Source organism: Mus pahari, chromosome 2, assembly GCF_900095145.1.
Source record: "Mus pahari chromosome 2, PAHARI_EIJ_v1.1, whole genome shotgun sequence".
Taxonomy (NCBI): Eukaryota; Metazoa; Chordata; class Mammalia; order Rodentia; family Muridae; genus Mus; species Mus pahari.
Genome location: NC_034591.1, coordinates 130,950,993 through 130,973,166, shown reverse-complemented (window position 1 = coordinate 130,973,166; position 22,174 = coordinate 130,950,993). Strand labels below are relative to the sequence as shown.

The following is a 22,174-nucleotide window of genomic DNA, read 5'->3' as shown; positions in this document are numbered from 1 at the left end:
GGTCCCCAATGGAGGAGCTAGAGAAAGTACCCAAGGAGCTGAAGGGGTCTGCAACCCTATAGGTGGAACAACAATATGAACTAACCAGTACCTCCAGAGCTCGTGTCTCTAGCTGCATATGTAGCAGAAGAGGGCCTATTCGGCCATCATTGGGAAGAGAGGCCCCTTTGCCTTGCAAGCTATATATGCCCCAGTACAGGGGAATGCCAGGGCCATGAAGTGGGAGTGGGTGGGTAGGGGAGCAGGGGCGGGGAGAGGGTATAGGGAACTCTTGGGATAGCATTTGAAATGTAAATAAAGAAAATATCTAATAAAAATTAAAAAAGAAAATTAATACAATTATTAGAAAAAATAACTTAAATGATGTTTTACTAAGGTATAATCATATTCAGCAGTCCCCAGGTTCTACAAAATGGGACTGTGCTTTGAATTTATTTATCTATTTACTTACGTATTTATTAGTTAGTTGTTAATGTAGTGGTTTGTATGCAAGATGCCTCCTATAAGCTCAAGTATTTGAGCAATTGGTCTCCAGTTGCTGGCAGCCCTCATGGGAGAAATACATCACTGAGAAAGGGCCTTGGGAGTGGATTGCCTAATCTGACCTCCAGGTCCATCTCTCTGCTTCATGTCTGAAGTTCAAGATGTGATCTCTCAGTTTCCTGCTCCTGCTGCTATGCCTGCCATTTACTGCCATGCCTCTGTGTCATGTGGGATTCCTACCTCTCTGGAACTCTAGATCAAAATAAATACTTTCCCTTAAAAAAAAAAAAAAAGAATAGTGCATAGAACCATACATTTAACAAAAGTGGAGTTGAAAAGGTAGTCATGGCAAGAGGCTCCAACCATGCCCAGGAACCATTAGAGGGTATTTTGAAATCTTTACTCTAAAAATCTAGAAAAATGAACAAATTTCTAAATGAACATATGGCCAGCTAAAATTAAATCAAAAGATATAAATATTGTAAACAGACTCATAACAAGCAACATGATTGAAGCAGTAATTAAGTGTAATTAGAAAGAAAAACAAGGACCAGATGGAGTCACTGGTGAATTCTATAAAGATTTTAAGAAAGGCCTGAAATCAATACTTACAAAACTCACAAAAAATGAGAAGGAAAGGGTTGCTAAAATTTTTCTCTATTATACAAAACTAGGTAGCCAAAGCAGGTAAGAACTTAACACACACAAAAAGGAAAACTTTAGACTAATTTCACTGATGGATATTAGATGCAAAAATTCTAAACAAAATACTTATAAACCAAATTCAAGAATACGTTAAGAAGGGCTTGCAAGATGGCTTAGCTGACAAAAGTGCCTGTCATGAAGACTAATGTCCTGAATTTGAGTCCTAGGTCCCATATGGAAAGAGCCAACTCCCACAAGATGTTCTCTGACCTCTGTGCCTACACCGTGGCATGCACGCACATACACACACACACATACATATACTCAGTTGTGCTATTGCACACACATGTTCACACACATGTGATAAAACAATTTAAAGATACAAAAATGATACATCAAGGTCAAGTTGGTTTTAATCTAGAAATGTAACACTGGTTCATCATACAAAAAATACCAAAAATAAAATTTTTTTAAAAGTACCATATAAATAGATTTAGTGGCAGAAGATACATGACTATCTCAATAGACACAGAGATGGTATTTGATAAAGTTCAACATGATAAAATTCAGAAGAAACTAGACACTAAAGGAAGACACCTCAGCATTAAAAGGCCACAAGCATTTCCTAAGTAGGGAAAGAAGAGAGCTTTTCATCTACAATCTGGAGTAAGACAGGATGCCTACTCTCCCCACTCTTAGTCAACGGAGTGCTCAAATTCCTAACTAAAACATTGAAACAAGCCACAAACAAAATAGGATGGACACAAACAAGACAGGAAGAAGTTAGTCTATTCCTGTCTGCAGATTACTTGGTTCTACACATGAAAGACTCTATGGACTCCACCAGAAAACTCTTAGATCTGATAAACATTTTCAGTAAAGTTGCAGAATACAAAGTCAACATTCAGAAATCAGCAGCTTCTCTATTTATTAATAATTAACCTGGCAAGGAAGAAGTTAGACAAAATATTTATAACAGATTAAATAAATTAAAATAAGATAACTAAGAATAAAGTTGATGAAGAAGCATGAGAGACTTCTACAATGAAAACTTTAAGACACTGAAGAAAAGTGCTCAAGAACACACTAGACTATTGAAAGACCTCTGATAGCCATAGATTGATAACATTGTTAAATGGTTATATTGCCAAAAGTGGTATACACAGTCAATACAACCCTATCAAAATTCCAATAACATTCCTCACAGTAGAAAATAGCAATCCTACTACTCACAAGGAAACAGAAAAGACATTGAACAAACAAAAGAACACTACACAGAAAGAAGAGTGCTGGAGGTATACAATACCTGATCTCAACGTATACTGCAGAGCCATAGTGATGAAGATAACACGGTATTAGCATAAAAACCGTCATGTAGACCAACGGAGCAGAACAGAGGATCCAATGATACCATGGATCAATAGCAGTTAACAAACAAACAAAGCCATAAGGTGCCAAAAACATACACCAAAAAAAAATAAAAAAGAAGAAGAAAAACCTTAGCTAAATGGTGACCGAAAGCTGGCTAACCATTAAGAAATTAGTAGATGTATATCTCTCAATGTGAACAGAAATCTATTTAAAACGGTCCAAAGACCTTAGTATAAAACCTGGAAATGCTAGAGGGAAAGCAAGAGCTTTCTGAAAAGGACTCTAGCAGTGGAGGAAATAACCTAAGACCTGAGAAATGTGATTGCATGGAATTAAAACAGCTGTTGGGGCCAGACGACGGCTCAGTGGGTAAGGTACTGGCACCAAGCCTGGCAGCCTCAGTTTGATCCCTAGAACCCACATGGTGGAAGGAGATAATAGATCCCTGCAAGTTACTGTCTAGTGTCCACATGGATACCATGCTGTGCACAGTGTTTCTCCACAAACTAAAATTAGAAATATCGAATGGCCCAGTTCTACCACCTCTGGAGATTATATATATATATATCTCCTAAGTATTTTAAGTCCTATGGCAGAGATACCTGCACATCCTCGTTACTACTTCACTGTCCTCAACAGCCAGGAAATAGAACAGGTGAGTGGTTAAAGAAAACACAGTACACACACAGTGAAATTTTATTCCGTTACAAAGAAAACTGATATCATGACATTTACAGGAAAATGGATGCAGGAACTAGAAATTATGTTAAACAAAGCAACCCAGATTGCCTTAAACATCACATTCTCTCTAATAGAGAGAGTTTATACTCTAATATTTATATGTGTGTATATTTGCATATGGGGTTTAGGTCATGAAACTAGAAAGCGGGCCACGGGAAGAGGAAAATGGACCTTGGGATGGGTAGGAGAGAAAAAAAGGTAGAATACATGTGCTATAAAAGTAGAGAGGAGATACTGGAAGGAAGGATGGGAGAGGCAGAGGCCTGGAGGAGGGTGAGGAAGCTCAACAAAAGCAAAGTATGTATAAAAATGGCACAATGAAACCTATTACTGTGAATGCTCATTATGAAAAGTAATGAAGGTATAGTGTTGCATGCCTTCAATCCTGGCATTTGGGAGGCAGATGTGGGTGGATCTCTGAGTTCAAGGCTAGCCTGGTCTACAGAGTGAATTCCAGGGCAGCTGGGGCTACACAGAGAAATTCTATCGAGAGACAGACAGATGGAGAAAGAGAAAGAGGGAAGGAGGGAGGGAGGGAGACAGAGACAGAGACAGAGACAGAGACAGAGACAGACAAAGAATGAAAGGCCCCAAGGCCAGCTTACAGTCCTCTGTTGATAGTGGGGTGGGAGGAACACCTTTTCATCAAATAGTGCTGTTGGGGGATTTCCAGTGGGGAAGACTGCCACACCTAACCTTCACTACTGCTAGGTCCATTCCTGCTCAGAGCAGGAATATAAACACTCCCTCAAAACACTAATGGTCCCTTGCAAAGAAAAACACTAGAAATGTCACCGAAAGCTTTTGTAGTTAGCTACTCTTCTTATCTGTCAGAATCAACCACAGCACCTTCTCAGAGATCTGCCTGTCTCTCCTGGCCAGAGATATGCAGTTTTTCATCTTTTAACCAATTAAAAACAAACAAACAGCCATCTTTAATTTTACATAGTTTTAAAGCAGTGTTTAATTCCTCTTTGGAAGTAGGAAAATGATAAACAGTTATAAATGTGTTGAAAGCAAGAATCTAGTTGATAAAGGTAAAAAATAAATTCTAGACTAGTAAAAAATAAATAAATTCTAGTGGATCCTAGGATAGTGTATGTGTTTAGCATGTGAAAGATCCTGTATTCATTTCCCAGTTCCCCAACACCATACATATGCAGGCATGCACATATACACATACATACAGGAGACAGAGAAAGATGGAGATGGAAAGGAACAAAGACAAAGGAGAGACACACAGAGAGATCACAACCCAAACTATAAATCCAAACCTCCCAAATTGGAAAGACACGCCCACCACCATGCTTCAGCTTCCATCAAGGGTGTCCCACTGCCATACAAGGTGAGAAACAGCATTTCATCATTCTCCCACAAGAAACGCGTCCCAGAGAAGAGGATGCTTTGTGGGAAGGACTAAAGTGGGGAGCAGGTATGGAAAGGAGTGCAGCGAAGGAATACTCCCCACCCTCCACCAACGACAAATAGACGGGGAAGGGGGACAGTGGGAACAAGGGGCATGGCTGAGGGACAGGGAGGCACACAACTTCACGTGTCTTGAGTGGCAGAAATCAAATTCATGTATTAATAATGTTCCTTATTTGTAAAGAAAACTTCACATCTTAACCAACTTTTAAAAAGGCCAAGGATTAATATGTAAAACTAGAGCTGTACACTGTCTGCATGTGTATGACAGAAGGCCAGGCAAACCCTGAAGTCCTCCGTCTCCCTGACATTACACCTTTCCCCGTGCGTGGATGCAGCTATGTGGAGCAGGCCTCCACTAGTGGGAAAGCGTGGCTGTCAGTGTTTGGCAGCATTTCCAAGGCTGGGTGTTATTATATTAGGGCCTCAGCTGCTTCTGTGCTCTTGCAGTCTGGTGAAGCACACACATCCCTCTGGTAGTATGAAATGTGTAGTGTATATAATGTATAAAACGAAGTACATAGGTTCACAAGGTGCACAATCCATTTTTTAAAAAAACTATTAAAATAGGCCTTTCTGTGACCACAATGTAGTGGTAGGTTTAACATCTGCCTTGTTTGTTAGAACAGTAAGGCAGGCTGATTTTACCGACATTTGTCATTACCTATATGACAGTGTGATTCAAGTATACTTATGACCACCGTTAGTGAAAAGGCCCACACACTGCCACTACTGTAATCTAAATCTTTGTTCCTGTCAGTAGACAAAGTAAAATCTAACTTGAGGCTAATAAAATTGGCTATAATCTTATTTCTTAGCCTGCACCTCTGACTTATCAAAAATTCAGGCTAAGAAGTGTTAGAGGCATCCTCTCCCTGCTACTACCTTATGAATCTGATGAGGTTTAACTGAGGCTGCTGGGAGCAAACGGACCTGCTAAACACCACCCCACACATATATACACATTCTCTCTCTCTCTCTCTCTCTCTCTCTCTCTCTCTCTCTCTCTCTCACTCACATGTAAGCCTTATAGTTGTTGCCAATCTTCTGAACCCGGATGTCATACTTAGCGTCGATGAAGGGTTCTGCTGTGGCATAGGTTTGGGTGAGGGCCACCACACTGGCAATGTCCTGGAAGTCGTAGTGATTTTCCACTTTGACCTAATGGTAATATAAGGCAGGCAAGAAGGGTTACATGTACATTCAATCACTGAGAAGTCAGAGGAACATGGAAGCTCCAAGCCAATCACATAGCTTTGAGAGTGGCAAAACAAGAGCATTCTATCTCCCCAGCAGTTCCTTTGGGTCTAGTCCCTTCCCAGAGCCTGGGTCATAAGTTGTTGCAAAAGATCTAAGGGGTCAGCTGGGTTGCTTATACTCTTCACTGTATAATTAGGCAAAGCCCATGGCTGTCAAGGGACTTGGTCGGGTCCTTGGGGGGAATCCACTAACGCAGGAAGAGTAGTCTACAAATGGTCTTGCTGACCAAAAGCCCCCTTTGACTTGACCCAGGCCACCACAGCCATCCTGCCTTACCTTGCCCATGCCTGAGTGAGCATGGCCAATCTTCACCACTACAGGGAACGTAGGAAGCGTAAGCTGAGAGGAGAAAAGGGAGAGATGGACTGGTCAGTAAGTCGTTTTCTTTGGAATCCTAAAGTATTTTCCTTGGGAACATCCTCTAAAGAATCAGTGTAGAAGCCAGAGTCAGCTCCATGGTTAAGCCAGCTTACAGCTCCTGGAGAGGACCTGGGTTTAGTTCTCAGCACTTATACCAGGTGTGTCAGAACCATCTATAACTCCAGCTCCAAGGGATTTGACACCTTCTGGCCTCTGCAGACACCTGCATGCACATGGTGCATACAAACTCATACATCCATACATGTATCTACACAAATTGAAAAAAATAAATCTTTGGTCAATTTGTCAAAAATACAATGCATGAAATTCCTGGATAATAAAGTTATTGAAAAAAAATAATTAGTCCACCCTACTTGTTTTACACATGGAACCCATAGAATGACAGCAGCATTCCCAAGGTTACGCAGGAGGCTGGAAGCATAGCTTCCTATCCGATGCACGACATCCTTTTCTGTTTTCTCTGCATTAGATAACCCTGGTAAGACCCCTCTCACAGCTAAGATTTTTGTTCTTTTTTGTTTTTTATTAATTCATGAAAGAGTAAATTTTGCTGTCTGTAAATTATACTGTAACAAACCAGGAATGTTAGGAAATGCGCTTGGAGTGCCTTAATGTCCATCTGAAGCATGCACCTCTGACCTCCCCCCATCGAGTGCCATCTTCCCTGTGCCAACCCTGTCCTCTTCCTCTGTCACACTCGTCACTCCTTGCCAACATCACAGACTCAGGAACAAACGCAGACTTAGTATGCTGAGGCCTATCTCTGTCCAGGTCTGGGTTTGAAAGAGATGACATAGGGTCTGACATGTTTACCCTTGGGAGACATCCTAAAGAAAGTAAACTGTTCCCCAGAGTAGCCCGGTTTTATCAGGGGAGTGAGATTTAAGGGAACATGGACCCTCCAAAGGCAGGGTTCTGAGCTGCAACAGTCCCACGGCAGGGTGGCAGGTGAAGACTCTGTTCTCCCTGCCACTGATCTTCTGCAAGTCACTTCAGGGTACTGAGCCTCTCAGCCTTCACATCTGCCAAGTGACAAGGCTGAGCCGATGCTTTTAAAGCTCCTCCAAGAGACAACTCTTGGCTTGAGCTTTGACATCAGCCTGGACCTGTCACCTGCCTCTAACGTCCTTCTCTTCTGAGTCCTTTCTTTTCAAACATCACTACCAAATGTAAAATGGAGAGTGGGACAAATAGTATAGTTCAGTCCTATTTTATGGAGAAAAAAGTTCAGGCCTAGTGGGGCCCAATGGCAGTCAGAATCAGTATCCAGCCTCCTACCCTCCCCCGGCAGCCATTCCACGAACTTCTTTTCATTCAAATTCTTGGAGCACTTTGCTGACAAACAGTGGACAAGGCTTGGGTCACAATGACCTGGCTTGTTTGCTAAGTGGCTCCACCTTCTGCAACATGGCAGTCTCCAGAGGGCAATGATGTGCAGTAGGCGCTCTGAGGTCCAAAGTTTGGACCTGAACTACAGGACACCCCTGTTTTAAGCTCCACAGAAAAAAAAACTGCCCCCTCCCCCGCCTCTGTAGCGGCTAACTAAGGCACTGGCTGTAAGAAAGGGTTTGAAAGCACTGGCTACTTTCTCTGACTTCCTTCCCCACCCCCACCCCCCACCCTTGGCTGACAGTGCCAAGACACACACACCCCAACTTTCTCTGTCCTGTTCCCTGACTGTTTGCTGTTGCTTTGGAGCCTCGTAAATAGGGCATTGAAAACACTTCCTGCAGCTGAAAGAAGCCCTGAGTAGCTTGTCTCATTCCCAGTATGCAGCTCAGCGAGGGGTCCGTCCTCCTCTGTCACTGTCTCTTTTGCCTGTTGTAATTCTGTCTGCCTCTGACTTGGCCTGTGTCTCTCTCTGTCTATGCCTCCCTTCACTTGCTCTTGCTCCTACTGCTAGAGCCTCACTCCCTCATCTTTCTGCCTTTTCTAAGTCTCTTCACTGGTCTTTGCTTTTATCTCTCTGCCCCTAACGCAGAATCTTCCTCTCCTTCCAGGCTCTTTTTGGAATCTGCAGGTTTCCCTCTGCAACTTCCCAACTGGGTCTGTTGGTCTGGTCAGGAGGGCCTTGGGTCCTGCGGCTGTGGGTGGCATGGTGCCAAAGGAGGGAGGAGCCCATGGGGGCGTGATTGGCTCTAAAGCCACCTCATAAAGACTGGGGCTACGCAAAGCTTTCTGGAGGAGTCCTGGAGGGGCTGTTTGTGACGACAGGCAGACCCCACGAGCTCAGCTGGGGCTCTGCAGTGTCATGCCCTGGAGTCCCCTGGCTGCGCTGAGCTGGGCGCTGGTGCTGAGGCTGCTGGCTTTGCTGTGGCCCCCTGGACGGGGTGAGGCGTGCAGCTGCGCGCCTGCGCACCCCCAGCAGCACGTCTGCCACTCCGCTCTAGGTGAGTACGTGGCCCTGGAAGACCACAGCAGGGGTTGCCAGTAGGAAACGTGGTGTTGGGCAGAGCTTTAGACCTGGAGTCTGAGGGAAGGGGTGGAGCTCAGATCATGTATGGGTGCCGCCTGTAACAGCTGATAAGTCAGGAATGGCTATTGCTTTATTGACCTTGGAAGTGCAAAGCCCTATTTGTACAAGTATTCTATCGCGGACCTCTAGAGTAGTTGTATCAGCTCAGCTTGGTAGGACCTAGCTGTCTCTGGAGCTATCAAGTAACTTCCAGAACTCCTGGATGCAAGGGGCATTTGCATTATAACACCTGTCTCCCAGTCTGCAGTTGAGGCTGCCAAGGTGTCCCACAGGACACACCCTTTTTCCTTTCTCTTCCCTTGCCTGGATACCCTTCTTTCACAACTTTAAATTCCTGGCAACTACTATTCACCCTTCATTTTCTGAAGACTTTTTGATTCTTTGCTGTTCCCTATTTGTGGTAGGTGCTGCTCTTTTTTTTTTTTTTTTTTTTTTTAATAAGGTATTCTCCATTAGATCAAGACTTCTACAGGGTGAAAGCCCTGTCGATGAGCCTTGTGCCTAGTGAAAGTTCAGGCAGAGAGGAAAATCTTTTTTTTTTTTTTTTAAATAAACAGACTTTCCAGTGCTGGGGCTGTAGCTCAGTGATAGAGCATTTGCCTGTCATGAATGTGGCTTTAGGTTCAGTCTTCAATACTGAAAAATAAAATAAAATACAGTTCTTGATTAGATGTAAAGAGATGAATCTCCTCAGTGGAGAACTGGGACATTTACAAATTCGATGAACATTTGTTACTGTCACTTTTGGTGAGCTATGAGGTTCTAAGATGTATAGACAGATGAGTCCCACACCAACTGCCTTGAAGGGAGTCCTGCTCTCACTACACCCAGGGCTATGGAGAACTTGTGCTCTAGAACTTGTGCCAATGGGTCAAAAGGCCACAAGAACACAATGTGAGGACCTAACAGCCCTGAAGGGCTTAAAGCTGGCAACTTACTGCGAGTTCTAAGTCCCTTCTCTCGACTGTACCATACTGCTAAGAACCCAAAATACTTGAACCAAGAATTTCCTGGACACTCAGAGGACTCCAGACCATCCAGATCTCAGATGGCATACTCCTATAGTGCTAAAGTTTCCCTTTTTCTGTTCAGTGATACGGGCCAAAATATCCAGTGAGAAGGTAGTTCCTGCCAGCGAAGACCCTGCTGACACTCAAAAAATGATCCGGTATGAAATCAAACAGATAAAGGTACATGACGGCAGGACAAGGGCTGAACCATAATGGGCTGATGATGGGATGGGGTTTGTGCTATGGGAAGGATGAACCTGGTAAGAGTCAGGCAACGGACTCTGGTCTCCTTATGAAGGTGCTGAAGTGAATATGAGCTGGTATGGGCAGGGCCCATGGGAACCAAGTGATTATTCAGGATGGGGACTTGCTATCTATCCTGTCCTAGAGCTCTTCATTCATGGGGCCTCCCCATCTCCCTGGGATAAATCAAGGTGTTGACTTAAGTGAATGAATGAATGAATAAATGAATGAATGAATGCCAGTAAGATCATCTGTGCACCAAGCCTTAATTTTAGCTTTGTTTAATGTTTAGGTACAAATGAGCAGCTTCTAACCTGCTACTGTGCCCATTACACTCCTGACCCAGTGCTGCCCTTCCTTCTGTAATTGCCTTTCAGATGTTTAAAGGGTTCGAGAAGGCCAAGGATATCCAGTATGTCTACACGCCATTTGACTCTTCCCTCTGTGGTGTGAAGCTAGAAACCAACAGTCAGAAGCAGTATCTTTTGACTGGTAAGTGAAGGGGCTAAACAGAGCTGTCTGTGATCGGAACCACGGCCCTTTAGTTAGGAGGAACAATGGACTCCCTTTCAAAACAGGAGTCCCTGCTCCAATGATCCTGGCCACCGCTTCACTGTGTTAAGGACAGGCGGCTCTACCAGGCTAGGACAGCTGGCTCCATTTTGAAAGTTAGATTTTTGGTATCTTGAACCCAAATACATCTCTGGAATGTGCTTTCTGTGTGTTTATCTTGCTCTGTGCATAAGCTTCTTACAGTTCTACCTCCATGAACCTGGTGCTGGCCCAGCCTCCTCCATACTGAACTGGTTGGGACAGAAAAGTATATACCAATATACCCAAGAATATGATCTTGGGATAAATGAATACAATATTAAAGTATTTTAGAATTCAAGAAAAGAGGTGCTGGTGTGGTTGTGAACAAGCCAGGAAGCTCCACTGTTTGAGTGGGCTCTACAATGGCCTACAAGGTGGAAAATAAAAATCAGAGCCCACAGGGAGAATAGAGAGGAGTTCTACTCTCTATCTATGGAGCCAACAGATGGCCATACTACAGGCCTTGGGTAGAAGAGTGGAGATTCAGGAATAGGTCATAGCCTTCAATGAGTCCATAGTCCAGACATGTCTCCTGAAGAGTGACAGGAACAAGAGGACACAATGAAAGGGGCTTCTTGGCCCCTAGTACCAGAAAGGATGTGGGATTGTGCTGCCCTGGGCAGCCTCTGCAGAGACAGGACAAGCCACTGCACCCTCCAGTTCCCTTGTTAGCAGATCGGTACCTTTACATCTCCCCACCCCTTTCCTGAGCACCCCCTTTGTGGTTTTCATTCTCACTGAGGTCTGTCAGGGAAAAGAGAGCACAGGGTTTCCGTCCTCAAGGTCAGGAATAACCAAAGGTTGGGACATACAAGAAAACATAACTACAAAACAATAGCAATGCCCATGCCTTTGGGAGAAGGGATTGATTAGTAAAACCCTTCGTAGATAGACTTCATGACATTGCAGTCTTTGTCACTTATCAGTGACATGGCATCTTGCCTCTTTCTCCTGTGAGCTGAAATGAACTACCTGTAGCTGCAGGGTGTGTGGCTGTCCTCCTGCCTTTGTGCAAGACAATCCCAGTGTCCAGAGGCCCTTGCACTTGGTTGACAGTGAATTTCCACTTATCCCTTCAAGGCAGCATCCTTTATCTACCCTCTTCTACACTTTGTTCTTACATCTGGGAAATTACAGTCTAGTAACCAATGTCTACTTTCTGTGTACCCTCCTAAAGGGCACAGATACTGTCCTTGATTTCTGCATCTGGTACTAGGGCAAGCAGCTGCTTAGTGAATAAATGGTCAAGTGTCTAAGTTCTAGGAGTGGTGATGGATGGCTCTGAGGAAAAGATGTATTGAAAAGATCTATAGGACCGGTGAAGCAATTCTGTGGTTAAGAGCATGGGCTGCTCTTTTAGAGGATTCAGTTCAATTCCTAGCACCCACATGGGGGCTCACAAATTCTGTGATGCTTAAGAGAAAGATCTGTGAAAGACAGAAGGAACTTGACAAGTTGTTTTTTTAAGGCTCTTTCCTATGGGGAAGTACTTACCAAGATACCTATCAATGGGACAAGAGACGCCAGTATGGATATTGGAAAGGAATGCACATCTTTTGTGGGCCCGCAACTATATAAAGAACTCTATATACATTATCTTGTTTAATCTCAGCAACAGCTTTATCATTCCCACCCTCCATCTGAAAGTTCCTGTGACCTTCTTTAAGGTCAAGGCAGCTGGTACATAAAAGGAGACATCTGCCCCCCTTTTGCTAGGGATCTAGCTCAGGCCCTCTCACAAGCTAAGCTCAGTTACATTCCCAACCCTGCAGTCAGGCATTCTGTTGTTTGGTCTTTTACTTGTTCCTTTTGTGTGTTTCTCTGAGGAAGGGTCTTGATATGTAGCCCAGGGTGACCTAAAGCCTTGATCCTTTTGCCTCAGTCTCCTGAGGGCTAAGGTTACAGCTATGTACCACCAGCTCTGACAAGCTGCAGTCAGACTTAAAATCCAACCTTCTTTCTGCTTCATGCTAAAGGAAAAGACCTTCAGCAGATCTCATAATTCTTCCCTGTACAGATACCATGCATAGCAAAGATTATGCATGGTATCTGTATAGGGGAAAAGGATACAGGGATGTGTCTGAGTCCTAAACTGTCACTGCTATCATAAAGCTATTTGAGACTGGAGTTTTCTCTGTGTTGTACAGTGTGTGTTTAGTACACATAGGGCATAATTTCAGTACACACACACACACACACACACACACACACACACACACACACCAGAAAGAAATAAAAGAAAGGCCATTACAAAAGTTGCTCTTCTGAGCTTTTTAATGACTGGTACCTCTGAGGCCCCTAAGCAGTCTTCCGATTTGACTCTTTTCTCTCTCTCTCTTTCTCCACAAAGGCCAGATTCTCAGTGATGGAAAAGTCTTTATCCATCTGTGCAACTACATTGAGCCCTGGGAAGACCTGTCCTTGGTGCAGAGGGAGAGCCTGAATCATCACTACCACCAGAACTGTGGCTGCCAAGTAAGGGGATGTCCATTTCTGAGGTTGCTTGTGGGTGAGGGACAAGTTTAGAGCCTTAGGGTCTTGACCTTCGTGCATTCCATATACGCGTACTTACTTCCTATACTGATGTTGTGCCTTGGAAGTTGGGGGTGGGAAAGAAAAATCCATAGTACCTTACCTCAAAGTACTCGAGGTAAGTACTCTGGGACACCAGCAACCACATGTGGCGGACTGAAATGATACTAAACCACTATTTAAAGATAACCCAAGCCAGGTGTATGGAACACGCCTGTAATAGCAGTACTTGAGGCTGGGGCAGGAAGGAGGATTCCAAGTTTGATCTTACTTTGTTGCTTAGGCAACATAGTAAGATACTATTTAAAAAAAAAAAATCAAAGGTGGGGGGGCAAAAAAAAAAGGAGCAGGCAAAGACAGAGTACTCTTTCAGGCCCTGTAATGATTAATTTATTTTCAAATTTTAATTTAGTCTATAACAAATTTGGGAAGATTTTCACACACAGCCTATCAAGGCTGAGTCTACGTGACACCAGGGAGATAATACTGTTTACAAGGAGATAGGGAAGGCAGCTCAGGAGGAAACTGGGACTGGGAAAAGCAAAGGCGGTTGAGATGGCCATGAGAACACAGGAGTGTGAAAGGCAGCAACAGAGAGAGGACATTCTATTCACTTTGGTATTGTGTGACCACGACTAGATCACCACTTGCTATGCAGTGCCGTGTACCATCTCAGCCCCCAATGAGTGTCTCTGGACGGACTGGCTGCTGGAACGGAAGCTCTATGGGTACCAGGCCCAGCACTATGTCTGCATGAAGCATGTTGATGGCATCTGCAGCTGGTACCGAGGCCACCTACACCTCCGGAAGGAGTATGTTGACATCATCCAGCCCTAGCAGGGACCAGGAACCACATCCTCAGAAGTGTTCTGAAGACCAAGCAAGTTCTCTGTGGTCCTTTGACCACCACCACCTGCCATGTTGCTGCCAGATAATGGGAAATGACAAGTGAATGGCTTGGTCAGCAAAATGGAGGCTGTGGGGCATGTGACAGCTTGTGTCTGCTGTTCACATCTCCAGCTAACAGCTTGTCAAGAGTTGGAAAGGTAGCATGGCTTCTCTGCCTTGCCCTCAGCCCCTCTTCCCTGTCTCCCAAACCTTGTTAGTCCAGCTTATACCTATTACTGAGAGTTTTTATTCTGGCTTTGTTTAACTGGCTTTTCTTAGCTCATATGATAAGGGAGAAGTTGTGACTGCCATAAAGTGGTACAACCTTGCGATGTGTGCTATGGAAGGTGGGCTGACTATATCCTGAGTGGGCTGGTTGGCTGAAATGAAAAGAACACACTAAAGCTCCATACCTCCTACTCCCACTGTCTCAACTTAGCCTAATCCTCTGACACACTTTTATCTGCTTGAAGGACACAGTGGGAGCTGAACAGCCCACTCTTCCTCTTGTCCCGCAAGTCCCCTGATACTTTTGCTGGCAGAAGGTCTGGCCCAGTTGGCATACATCTTTGGAAAAGAAAACGTATATACTAGAATAATCATTTTTTCCCTCCAGGTTGCCTTCTGTTGGTGTCTGGGGACTTCTCCTTTAGGTTGCTAATGTCTCTGTCCGTACTTTAGTACTTTGTTTTTAAACAAACAAACAAACAAAAAAGGTGAAACAAGAAAGGTGCCCCCAACATGATCTTCCTCATCATGGTCTTTTCCTGAGGCCAAGTTTCAGTAGCAGTTGGGAGGGAGATAATACAAGATGCTAGTGCGGAATATACACTAGCATCACTTGCTTCAAGTTGCTAGGTGTTACAGCAGGAAAAAGCCAGCTGTGACCCTCAGAGTGTTTCTACCCTCCAGCTTAGTCCCCTTACCACTGTGCCTTAGACTCTAGTTGCCAGGCCCTCGAAGGCTCCTCAGCACCTCTGTAAGTCTTCCTTGTTTGTCTACATGAAAAAACACTAGCAATGGCCTCTCTGGTTTATTAAGTTGTAGAGCTCAATGCCCCCAAAACCCTTTCCTGGGAAGATGATAGAGATTATCAGTTCTTTTTGACAGTTCAGGACCGGTTTTCATTTTTGATATGTGGTCAACTGGTAAGCAGGGCCATCTATGCTGTGCTGGGAGAAGGAGCTGGATTTAAATACAATGATGGAGATCTCTTTTGGAGGAAGAAGAGGGAGGGGACCAACTATGATCTCTGTCCCAGAACACAGCACTTGGAAGGCTCCTGCAGTGAGACTCCAAGTGGGGTCATCCAGTAAAAATCTACACCATGCTTGGGCAGGGTGTGGGGATGGAGAGGAAGATGCAAAGTAACCTCCAGGTTGCTCAATATGGAACATCCTCACAGCCTTCAATCAATCATTTGCCTTTTCCTTCTAACTTCTGGGGGTGGACACAGAGAAGGCATAGGATTAACTCTGCTTTGTCACAATTTGGAGGTGGTCAAGGAAATACAAGCCTAGTGAAGAATGACAGAAGCAACAGCTTCTATCTCAGAGGCTTCATACCTACCAGAAGGCTATGACTTGAGGAATCTCCTTGGAATTGTGGGTACACCGTACACCGTATTAGATATCCTGGTCAAGGGCAGCTATAGCTATGCTCACTGGGCATGGTTGGGAAATTGACATGTGGTGATGGAATGTCACATGCCCAGTGACCCACGGCAAAGCTAGAGCTACACTCAAAAATCGCGAAACTCTAGACTGCTGGCTCATGGATTTGTTACTCTCTCATGTTAAAAACCCTTTGTTTCTGCTTTTCTCTACTCTGTCCCCAGAATTGGAAAACAAAAAGCTGCTGGCTAGAATCCAGCTATGTTGGCTGCTCTGAGCAGCTCCACAGCTACCTGACATGTTGGGCCTGAGGTGCTGAGGCTCTTGCCAGAACTCTAGAGTCACCATGTGGCTAAGGTAGAAACAGCAGAGTCAAAGTTCCACTTAGCCACCTACCATCTCTCGGTGATTGGGGTAGTATGTCTGCTCAATGAGTGGGAATTTCTCCCCTCCCAGTGTCTTGAAGATGGCCACCATCTGAGCAAACTGCAAAAGACAAGAAAGAATTTCAATGTATCCTCAACTTCTGGAACAGACAAAACATCAATTCATCAAATAAATAGAGCATTTTCTTTGTAGAAGGTTCTGTGTTAAACACACTGATGATACAGAGAAAGGAAAGATACATGCAATTCCTCTTCAAGGACTTATGCTTTAGTTGGGGAAGGAAAAGAGAAAGCTAGTATTCATCGAGGGCCTACATATGTTAATGGCTTCCACCTAACCTCTTTTCAAATTGACAAGGATGAGAAGAGGTAGGGAACTCACTTGACTCCCAGAACTGGAGCAGGGAGAGCAGTGCACACGTGTAATCACAACACTCAGGGGAGGCAGGAGGAGGATGGAGCTTCAGCTACATAGTGAGCTCCAGGCCACTGTGTTGGGCTACATGGTAAAATCTTGTCTTGAGAAAAAAAATAGATCTGAAGAGATGTGAAGCAAGGATTGAAACTTGAGTCTCTAACTCCAAACATATGCCCTTCTGAGTAACAGAGCGAGATAAACCTGAAGGATAATACGCCAGGCAGATAACTAATTCTCCTCTGTGTGCTATATGGACCCACCAGCGTCTGCACAAGAGATGTCATGAATGAGGCTGGTCTTCAGGAAGACTGGAGGGTCAGTGGGAAGACATAAAGATCATCTTCCTGGCACTGACTTAACCAAAAATCCCCTAAGAACAGAGAGGTCAGCTGCCCAAGGTCACACACTCTAGCCAGGTTCACTGCCAGATCCTTCATGAAATCCTTTGAGTATCTACTTTTCCAATTTACAGATTCTACAGAGGCAATGCTCTTCTCACAGGAAGCAGAGGACTTTCCTAACCAGTCCACCTCCATCTCACAATGCCAAGCCCAGTGCATGGGCAACAGGGGAAATCTAGCATCTTTTCTCTAATGGGATCAGTTCATGCTCTAAACCACTAATAGCCTGGTCAGTTGTAAGGGTATTAGTGTGTGTGCTAAGCCTGAGGGTTATTAGCAAACCAGAGCCTTCTGGTGAGCCTTAACTCAGCAGCAGCCTTTGGACAAAAGGCCCATCCTTTCCAGACTCCCTCTTTAGATATGAGCAGCAAAGGGTCAGTTCCATCTCCTTCCCACACTGTGCATCAGAAAGAACATCTTTTATTGTATTTCCCCCTAAGCATCAGATCATGGTCCATTTTTTGGTGAAGATTCTGTTAAAATGCAGGGAAACATGAGCCTTTGGGGGCTGCAGCCTTCAGTAATGTAGAACTAGTAACTTTAGGGTTTTAAGACTTCCTTTAGTCTTCATCAACTTACTGATGAAAGAGACCAGACAGATCCCACACTAGATCTCCTGTTTTGCAAGTGAGGAGACTATGGCTGAAGTCTCAGAGCACATGTGGTGTGGAGGCCATACTGGGAGAATGCCCAGGTTCCTTTGTTCCTTGCCCACCACATCCTTCATTGCCCTTCTCATCCATCAGTTCTTCAGTTTGCTCTGACTATCCAACCTGACCCTCAGCCTTTCCTTCACTCTACAATTCCTCCTGCTTCCCTTGACCTTCAGACCTTCCTGCCCACCTGGACCTGCAAGCTTCCATTTCTGCCCAGGTTTCTAAGGCTCTCCAGCATCCCCAGGGAGCTGATGCCAGTTCTGCCTAAAGACCTCTGTCCTGCTGCAGCCCACACTCTGGCGTGGCACCAAGACATGTGGGGCCCTATCTTCCCTATGTGTGGGTGAGTTACACAGACAACCACACAGATGCCAGGAAGGCCTCCGGCAGACTCCCAGAGCCCTGGGACAGCCAAGACTAAAATGACAGCCAGTTCCCAGGCTTCAGTTGGGTCCCTGAGAGCTCACTCTACTCTCCCCACTCCATTCCCTGTCTGATTAATGTACTGGGTTTGGCATCAAACCTCTAACTCCCTGGAAACTTAGATTAAGTCGCAAGTACACAGTTACCAATTAAACAAAGGTAATATCTGATAAGGGCTATTTCCTCTATGCCGACCAAAAAAAAAAAAAAAAAAAAAAAAAAAAGCGGGAGGAGCACCAGAAAAAACGTGTGTTGTTGGCAGTGAATAGAAAGATGCTTCTTTAAACCACTTATCTAATGACTCAAGAAAGAATTCATTGAAGAAATGGGGTTTCAGGTTCTATTTGAATAATGTGTTTTCTCTCTTTCTTAGACATTAAATGCTTTAGCTTAACCCAGGTCCATCAATCTCCAAGGAATCCAGAATACACCTGGAAATATCAGGGATGGTGGCATTCTTGCTTTCTCTGGATGGTGTTTTCACTGACAGAACTATTTCTTCTGAAAAGCCATGGCTGGCCTGGACAGTTTGGGGTACAGCAGAGTCATTACTCAGAGTCATTCTAGTGCAGGGCACAGCTCTCTCTAGCCCACTGGATACCTCGCCTCACATCAAGAGCACTGACACTAAGAAATGTAGGAAATGTGAGCCAGTGTTATATCAGAGGGGCATTCCACTTACTGTCATTAAATATGTCCACTTCCACTGGCAAGCTGAGAACAACATGTAAAATGTCATTTGTGTGGCAGCTGCTTAGTGAGACTACAGGAAGAACTTGGTATGTGGCCAACAAGCCCTGTTGTTCCCATGCAAGGCCAAAGGCAATGCACTGGGACTGTGAATGGGTGAGAATGTGACCCCTCACCAGATCCCAGGTCTCATGAGGGATATCTTCGTTCCTCCCTTCTCTAGCCTCTGCCATAGTTTAGGGAAAGAAGCACTGGACCATTTTCTTTGGGAGGTTTCAATATCAGGGAACTATAATAATCATATTGGCAAAGTAATGGCATATATAGAATTAATTACATTCTGTAGACACATGAGATGGTTTGTCACAGGGTTACATCATTAAATCACTCAGTTAAAGCATAGCTATGACAAAGTGGGGGTGGGGTGGGCTAGAGCATATTTCAGGAGGAAGATCATGTAACTGAAGAGAAATGGGCAGATCCCAGAAAAATATTTAATAGATAGATACCTCACTGTGTTTTCTGAGATAGGCAGCACACTCAAGTCACACCACCCTTTTAGCCCGTCTTTGCAAAACAGTAGGATTCCAGATGTCATAGGCCACACACAGGGAAAAGCTGCAAGTGAGCTCAGGAACCCAACCCCTCCTTAACCACAGCAGCTCTCAGACCTTGTCCACACCTCTTCGTCCTACACTGGAAGGTCTCTCTGGCAGCCAGAGAACAGGAAAGCTGCCCATTTGAGTGTAAAAAAAAACAACAAAGTCAAGAACAGAGTCAGTGGGCCTGTGTGATTATAGAATACCCCTCCAGCTCCCAGAGTGAAGAGGTGTAAGGTTCTGAAATGTCACAATAAGCCTGGTGAACATTGGCAATCTTTCATGTATGAAATTTGATTTTTGAAAAACAAGAAGATGAAGAGGATACGATTAGAGGCCAACATTTCCTTCCGGGAGGCCAGCCTGGGGCAGCAGAGCTAGCGAGGGGAGTACCTAGGCATCCCGGCCCCTCTTACCTCATTCTGTCAATACTTTCTCAGCCTAAATGTTTCCACAGCCCTCCAAGGTTTCTAGACTGACTGTGGAGGAGGGAATCAAGCCATCTCTTCTTCACTTTGTATGAGAGGCAGTGCAACTTACAGAAATCCTGGCTCTGTAAGTTTGGCAAGTGACTTGATCCTTCCTGGGTCTTATTTCTCTGTACAAAGTGAAAATAATAATACCTCCCTGGTAAGCTTATCATGAAGATTAAATGAAATTACATAGAATATCCTCAGAAGGTGGCACCATACAGAAAGGTTTTATGCTCCTCATTTTCTTTTTCTCTCCCATGGAGGGTTAGGACTTGACTACCTCAAAGGAAACTTCCGACTCACATTTACTGTCTGATTCATGCAAGTATGGAAGAATCTGACTTTGAGGTTGTCGAAACATAGGTAGAACTGTCTCTAACATAAGTTGAATTTCTCTACTGGCATTAGGCCTTTCCAATAGTTTAACCATTTTAAGAGGCAGGCACTTTTACAACTGTAGCCCCTGATCAAGGAAAGACCTACAGACATAAAGGGATTTCATCACAGGATTTCTGCACAGCATGGTAGAAAGGTCAAAGGTCTACTCTGCAGCAAAACCAAGCAGTCCATGACATCTGATAATACTCTATTGTGATGGCCTGCCCCATCCAGACTCCCAGCTGACAAGCCTCTCAGATCTTCTCAGTCTGTGCTACTATTGGAGTGCTGGAGGTACTCTGGGGGCATGCTTACCACCCACGGCTTGTCACAGAAGTTGTAAATAGACTCCAGTGAGTTGATGCTGGGGAGGCCTGCATACTGCATGCCAATGACCAGGTGACGGAAGTCTTCATTCTCTGCCATGCCAAATGCATGCTGTCGGATGAGCACAAAGTCTGGTCTGAAGGACCTGGTAAGAATACAGAGTCAAGTTTCCATTAACTAGCACCTCAAGCAACACATTTTCAAAGCCGAAGACATAGAAGAGATGTCAGTGACCACCTAGCCCATGACCCTTGTGTTATTATTATTCCTTTCTTCATGTACCCATCCAGAACTATCACTATACTTTCCAAAGATCTGAAGACTATGTTTCTGAATCTCTCCCATTCCTTTAGACTAAATGCTATTTTTTCCTCGCATACAACCTAGTCCCCACACCTTAAGTGAAAGGAATTTCTCTCTGTCCTCCTAGGGTAGCATGAAAGGCTGAAGTGCCTGTGGTTCCAGAGTTGTGCTCCAATCAGGTCCTAGAAGACCACACTACTACCAGATTCCTGGCCTTAATGTCCTATTCAACTTCTTAAAGCTGTTCCTTAAAATAGGCAATGCCCTCATCAGGCCCCAGGAGAGCAAGGAGCTAGGCTGGCTGAGGGCAGATGCCAAACTTCCCAATGTTATTCTTCCAAAACGGACGCTAGGGAGGGGTGCAAATATTTTTCGCAGAACTGAGGTTGAGCAATGGGGCTGCAGGAAACACTGCGAGGACGGAATGTTCCCATGCATGGGAAAGCTCTCCTGGGTTCACCTCTAGCCAGCAAAGCTCCTAGCTATAGCTGCTTTAGAGGACTAGGTTGCCTGTCTTCATGTCCCAGAGAGGCAGTTTGAGGCAGCATCTGCCCCAAGGCTCTGCAGCTCAGCATTTGACACCATGTACAATGACCTACCTGGTCCTCTGCCCAGGCACCCATCCAATCCCCACCTACAGATCCAACCCAACCTAACTCAGAGATTGGCTCTAGTAGTGAGGGTTAAGGCACTTTCCTCAGTCATCCAGAAACTTATCAAGATGATATAGCATCTGCTTAGGGTATTCTGCCCTGAGATGAGGCCTCGATACCCCTAATCAGGTCTTTCCTGTTGAACACCGAAGCCCAGCTGCATCCCTGACAGCAAATCCCAACCTTTTATTCCAGTTATGAGAATCCAGTTATAGGTTCCCTGTTGGCACCTGCCCTGGAGTCCTGCTGCTGTTCCTTCTGTCACCACCTGCTTGTGAGTGCATCTCTATGATGCATTATCTGCCTGTGTATGCATCTCCACAACACGTTCAACCCATGTCTCTCTGTTGTGGATCTACCTAAGTTTACCTCAAACCTGAATGGTCATCTGCTTTACCTGTGTTCTTCTTCAGAGTCCAGAATGGGCAAGCCAACTTTTCTACTGTTAGGTCTCAGACACACCCAGTCTGGTCTTTCCGGCCACTGACCCATATTCTATTGGACACTAGACTCCTAAGGGTCCAGGGTCTTGTGTCTGACCTGAGGTAAGAATGTTATTCTCTCCTGGAACTTGGAACTTATTTCTGAAAACCTAAAGTGATATTAAGCTTCTGGACAAATGGAAACCATTTCTCCCATCTGGAATTCTCATCCCCTCCCAGAAAGCACTTCTCAGACCAGGGTGCTCAGGCCAGCGCCTGGTGTGGGGTACTCAGGCCAGCACCTGGTATGGAGGTGCTCAGGCCAGCACCCGGTGTGGATGTACTCAGGCCAGCACCCGGTGTGGGGTACTCAGGCCAGCACC

The 22,174-nt window shown here is 44.8% G+C and overlaps 2 protein-coding genes across 3 annotated transcripts in view; one reads left to right on the top strand and one right to left on the bottom strand.

Moving 5' to 3' along the window:
- The window catches only part of Syn2 (synapsin II), a 146,184-nt gene that overhangs the window by 23,766 nt on the left and 100,244 nt on the right, over window positions 1–22,174 (bottom strand). The window contains exons 4-7 of the mRNA XM_021189358.1: window positions 20,402–20,558; window positions 16,059–16,148; window positions 6,202–6,264; window positions 5,684–5,826 (exon numbers count right to left, since the gene is read on the bottom strand). Coding sequence (XP_021045017.1) covers window positions 5,684–5,826; window positions 6,202–6,264; window positions 16,059–16,148; window positions 20,402–20,558 — 453 coding nt within the window. The remainder of the gene's footprint in view (window positions 1–5,683; window positions 5,827–6,201; window positions 6,265–16,058; window positions 16,149–20,401; window positions 20,559–22,174) is intronic.
- Timp4 (TIMP metallopeptidase inhibitor 4) lies at window positions 8,047–14,468 on the top strand. 2 transcript variants are annotated; one of them, XM_029535705.1, is made up of 5 exons: window positions 8,047–8,696; window positions 9,875–9,972; window positions 10,413–10,527; window positions 12,980–13,104; window positions 13,820–14,468. In XM_029535705.1, exons 1-5 carry the CDS (start codon window positions 8,558–8,560, stop codon window positions 13,916–13,918), a joined length of 576 nt encoding a protein of 191 aa, XP_029391565.1. In that variant the 5' UTR covers window positions 8,047–8,557; the 3' UTR covers window positions 13,919–14,468. The 2 variants fall into 2 exon arrangements, with proteins under 2 accessions (XP_029391565.1, XP_021045019.1); XM_021189360.2 differs by having other exon boundaries at window positions 13,801–14,468.

What these genes read in the sequence shown, in the direction of transcription:
- Timp4 (XM_021189360.2), top strand. Translation starts at nt 8,558, where the DNA reads ATGCCCTGGAGTCCCCTGGCTGCGCTGAGCTGGGCGCTGGTGCTGAGG. An exon ending in GAAGCAGTATCTTTTGACTG is followed by an intron (nt 10,528 to 12,979) that starts GTAAGTGAAGGG and finishes TTCTCCACAAAG; the next exon opens with GCCAGATTCTCAGTGATGGA. An exon ending in ACCAGAACTGTGGCTGCCAA is followed by an intron (nt 13,105 to 13,800) that starts GTAAGGGGATGT and finishes GACCACGACTAG; the next exon opens with ATCACCACTTGCTATGCAGT.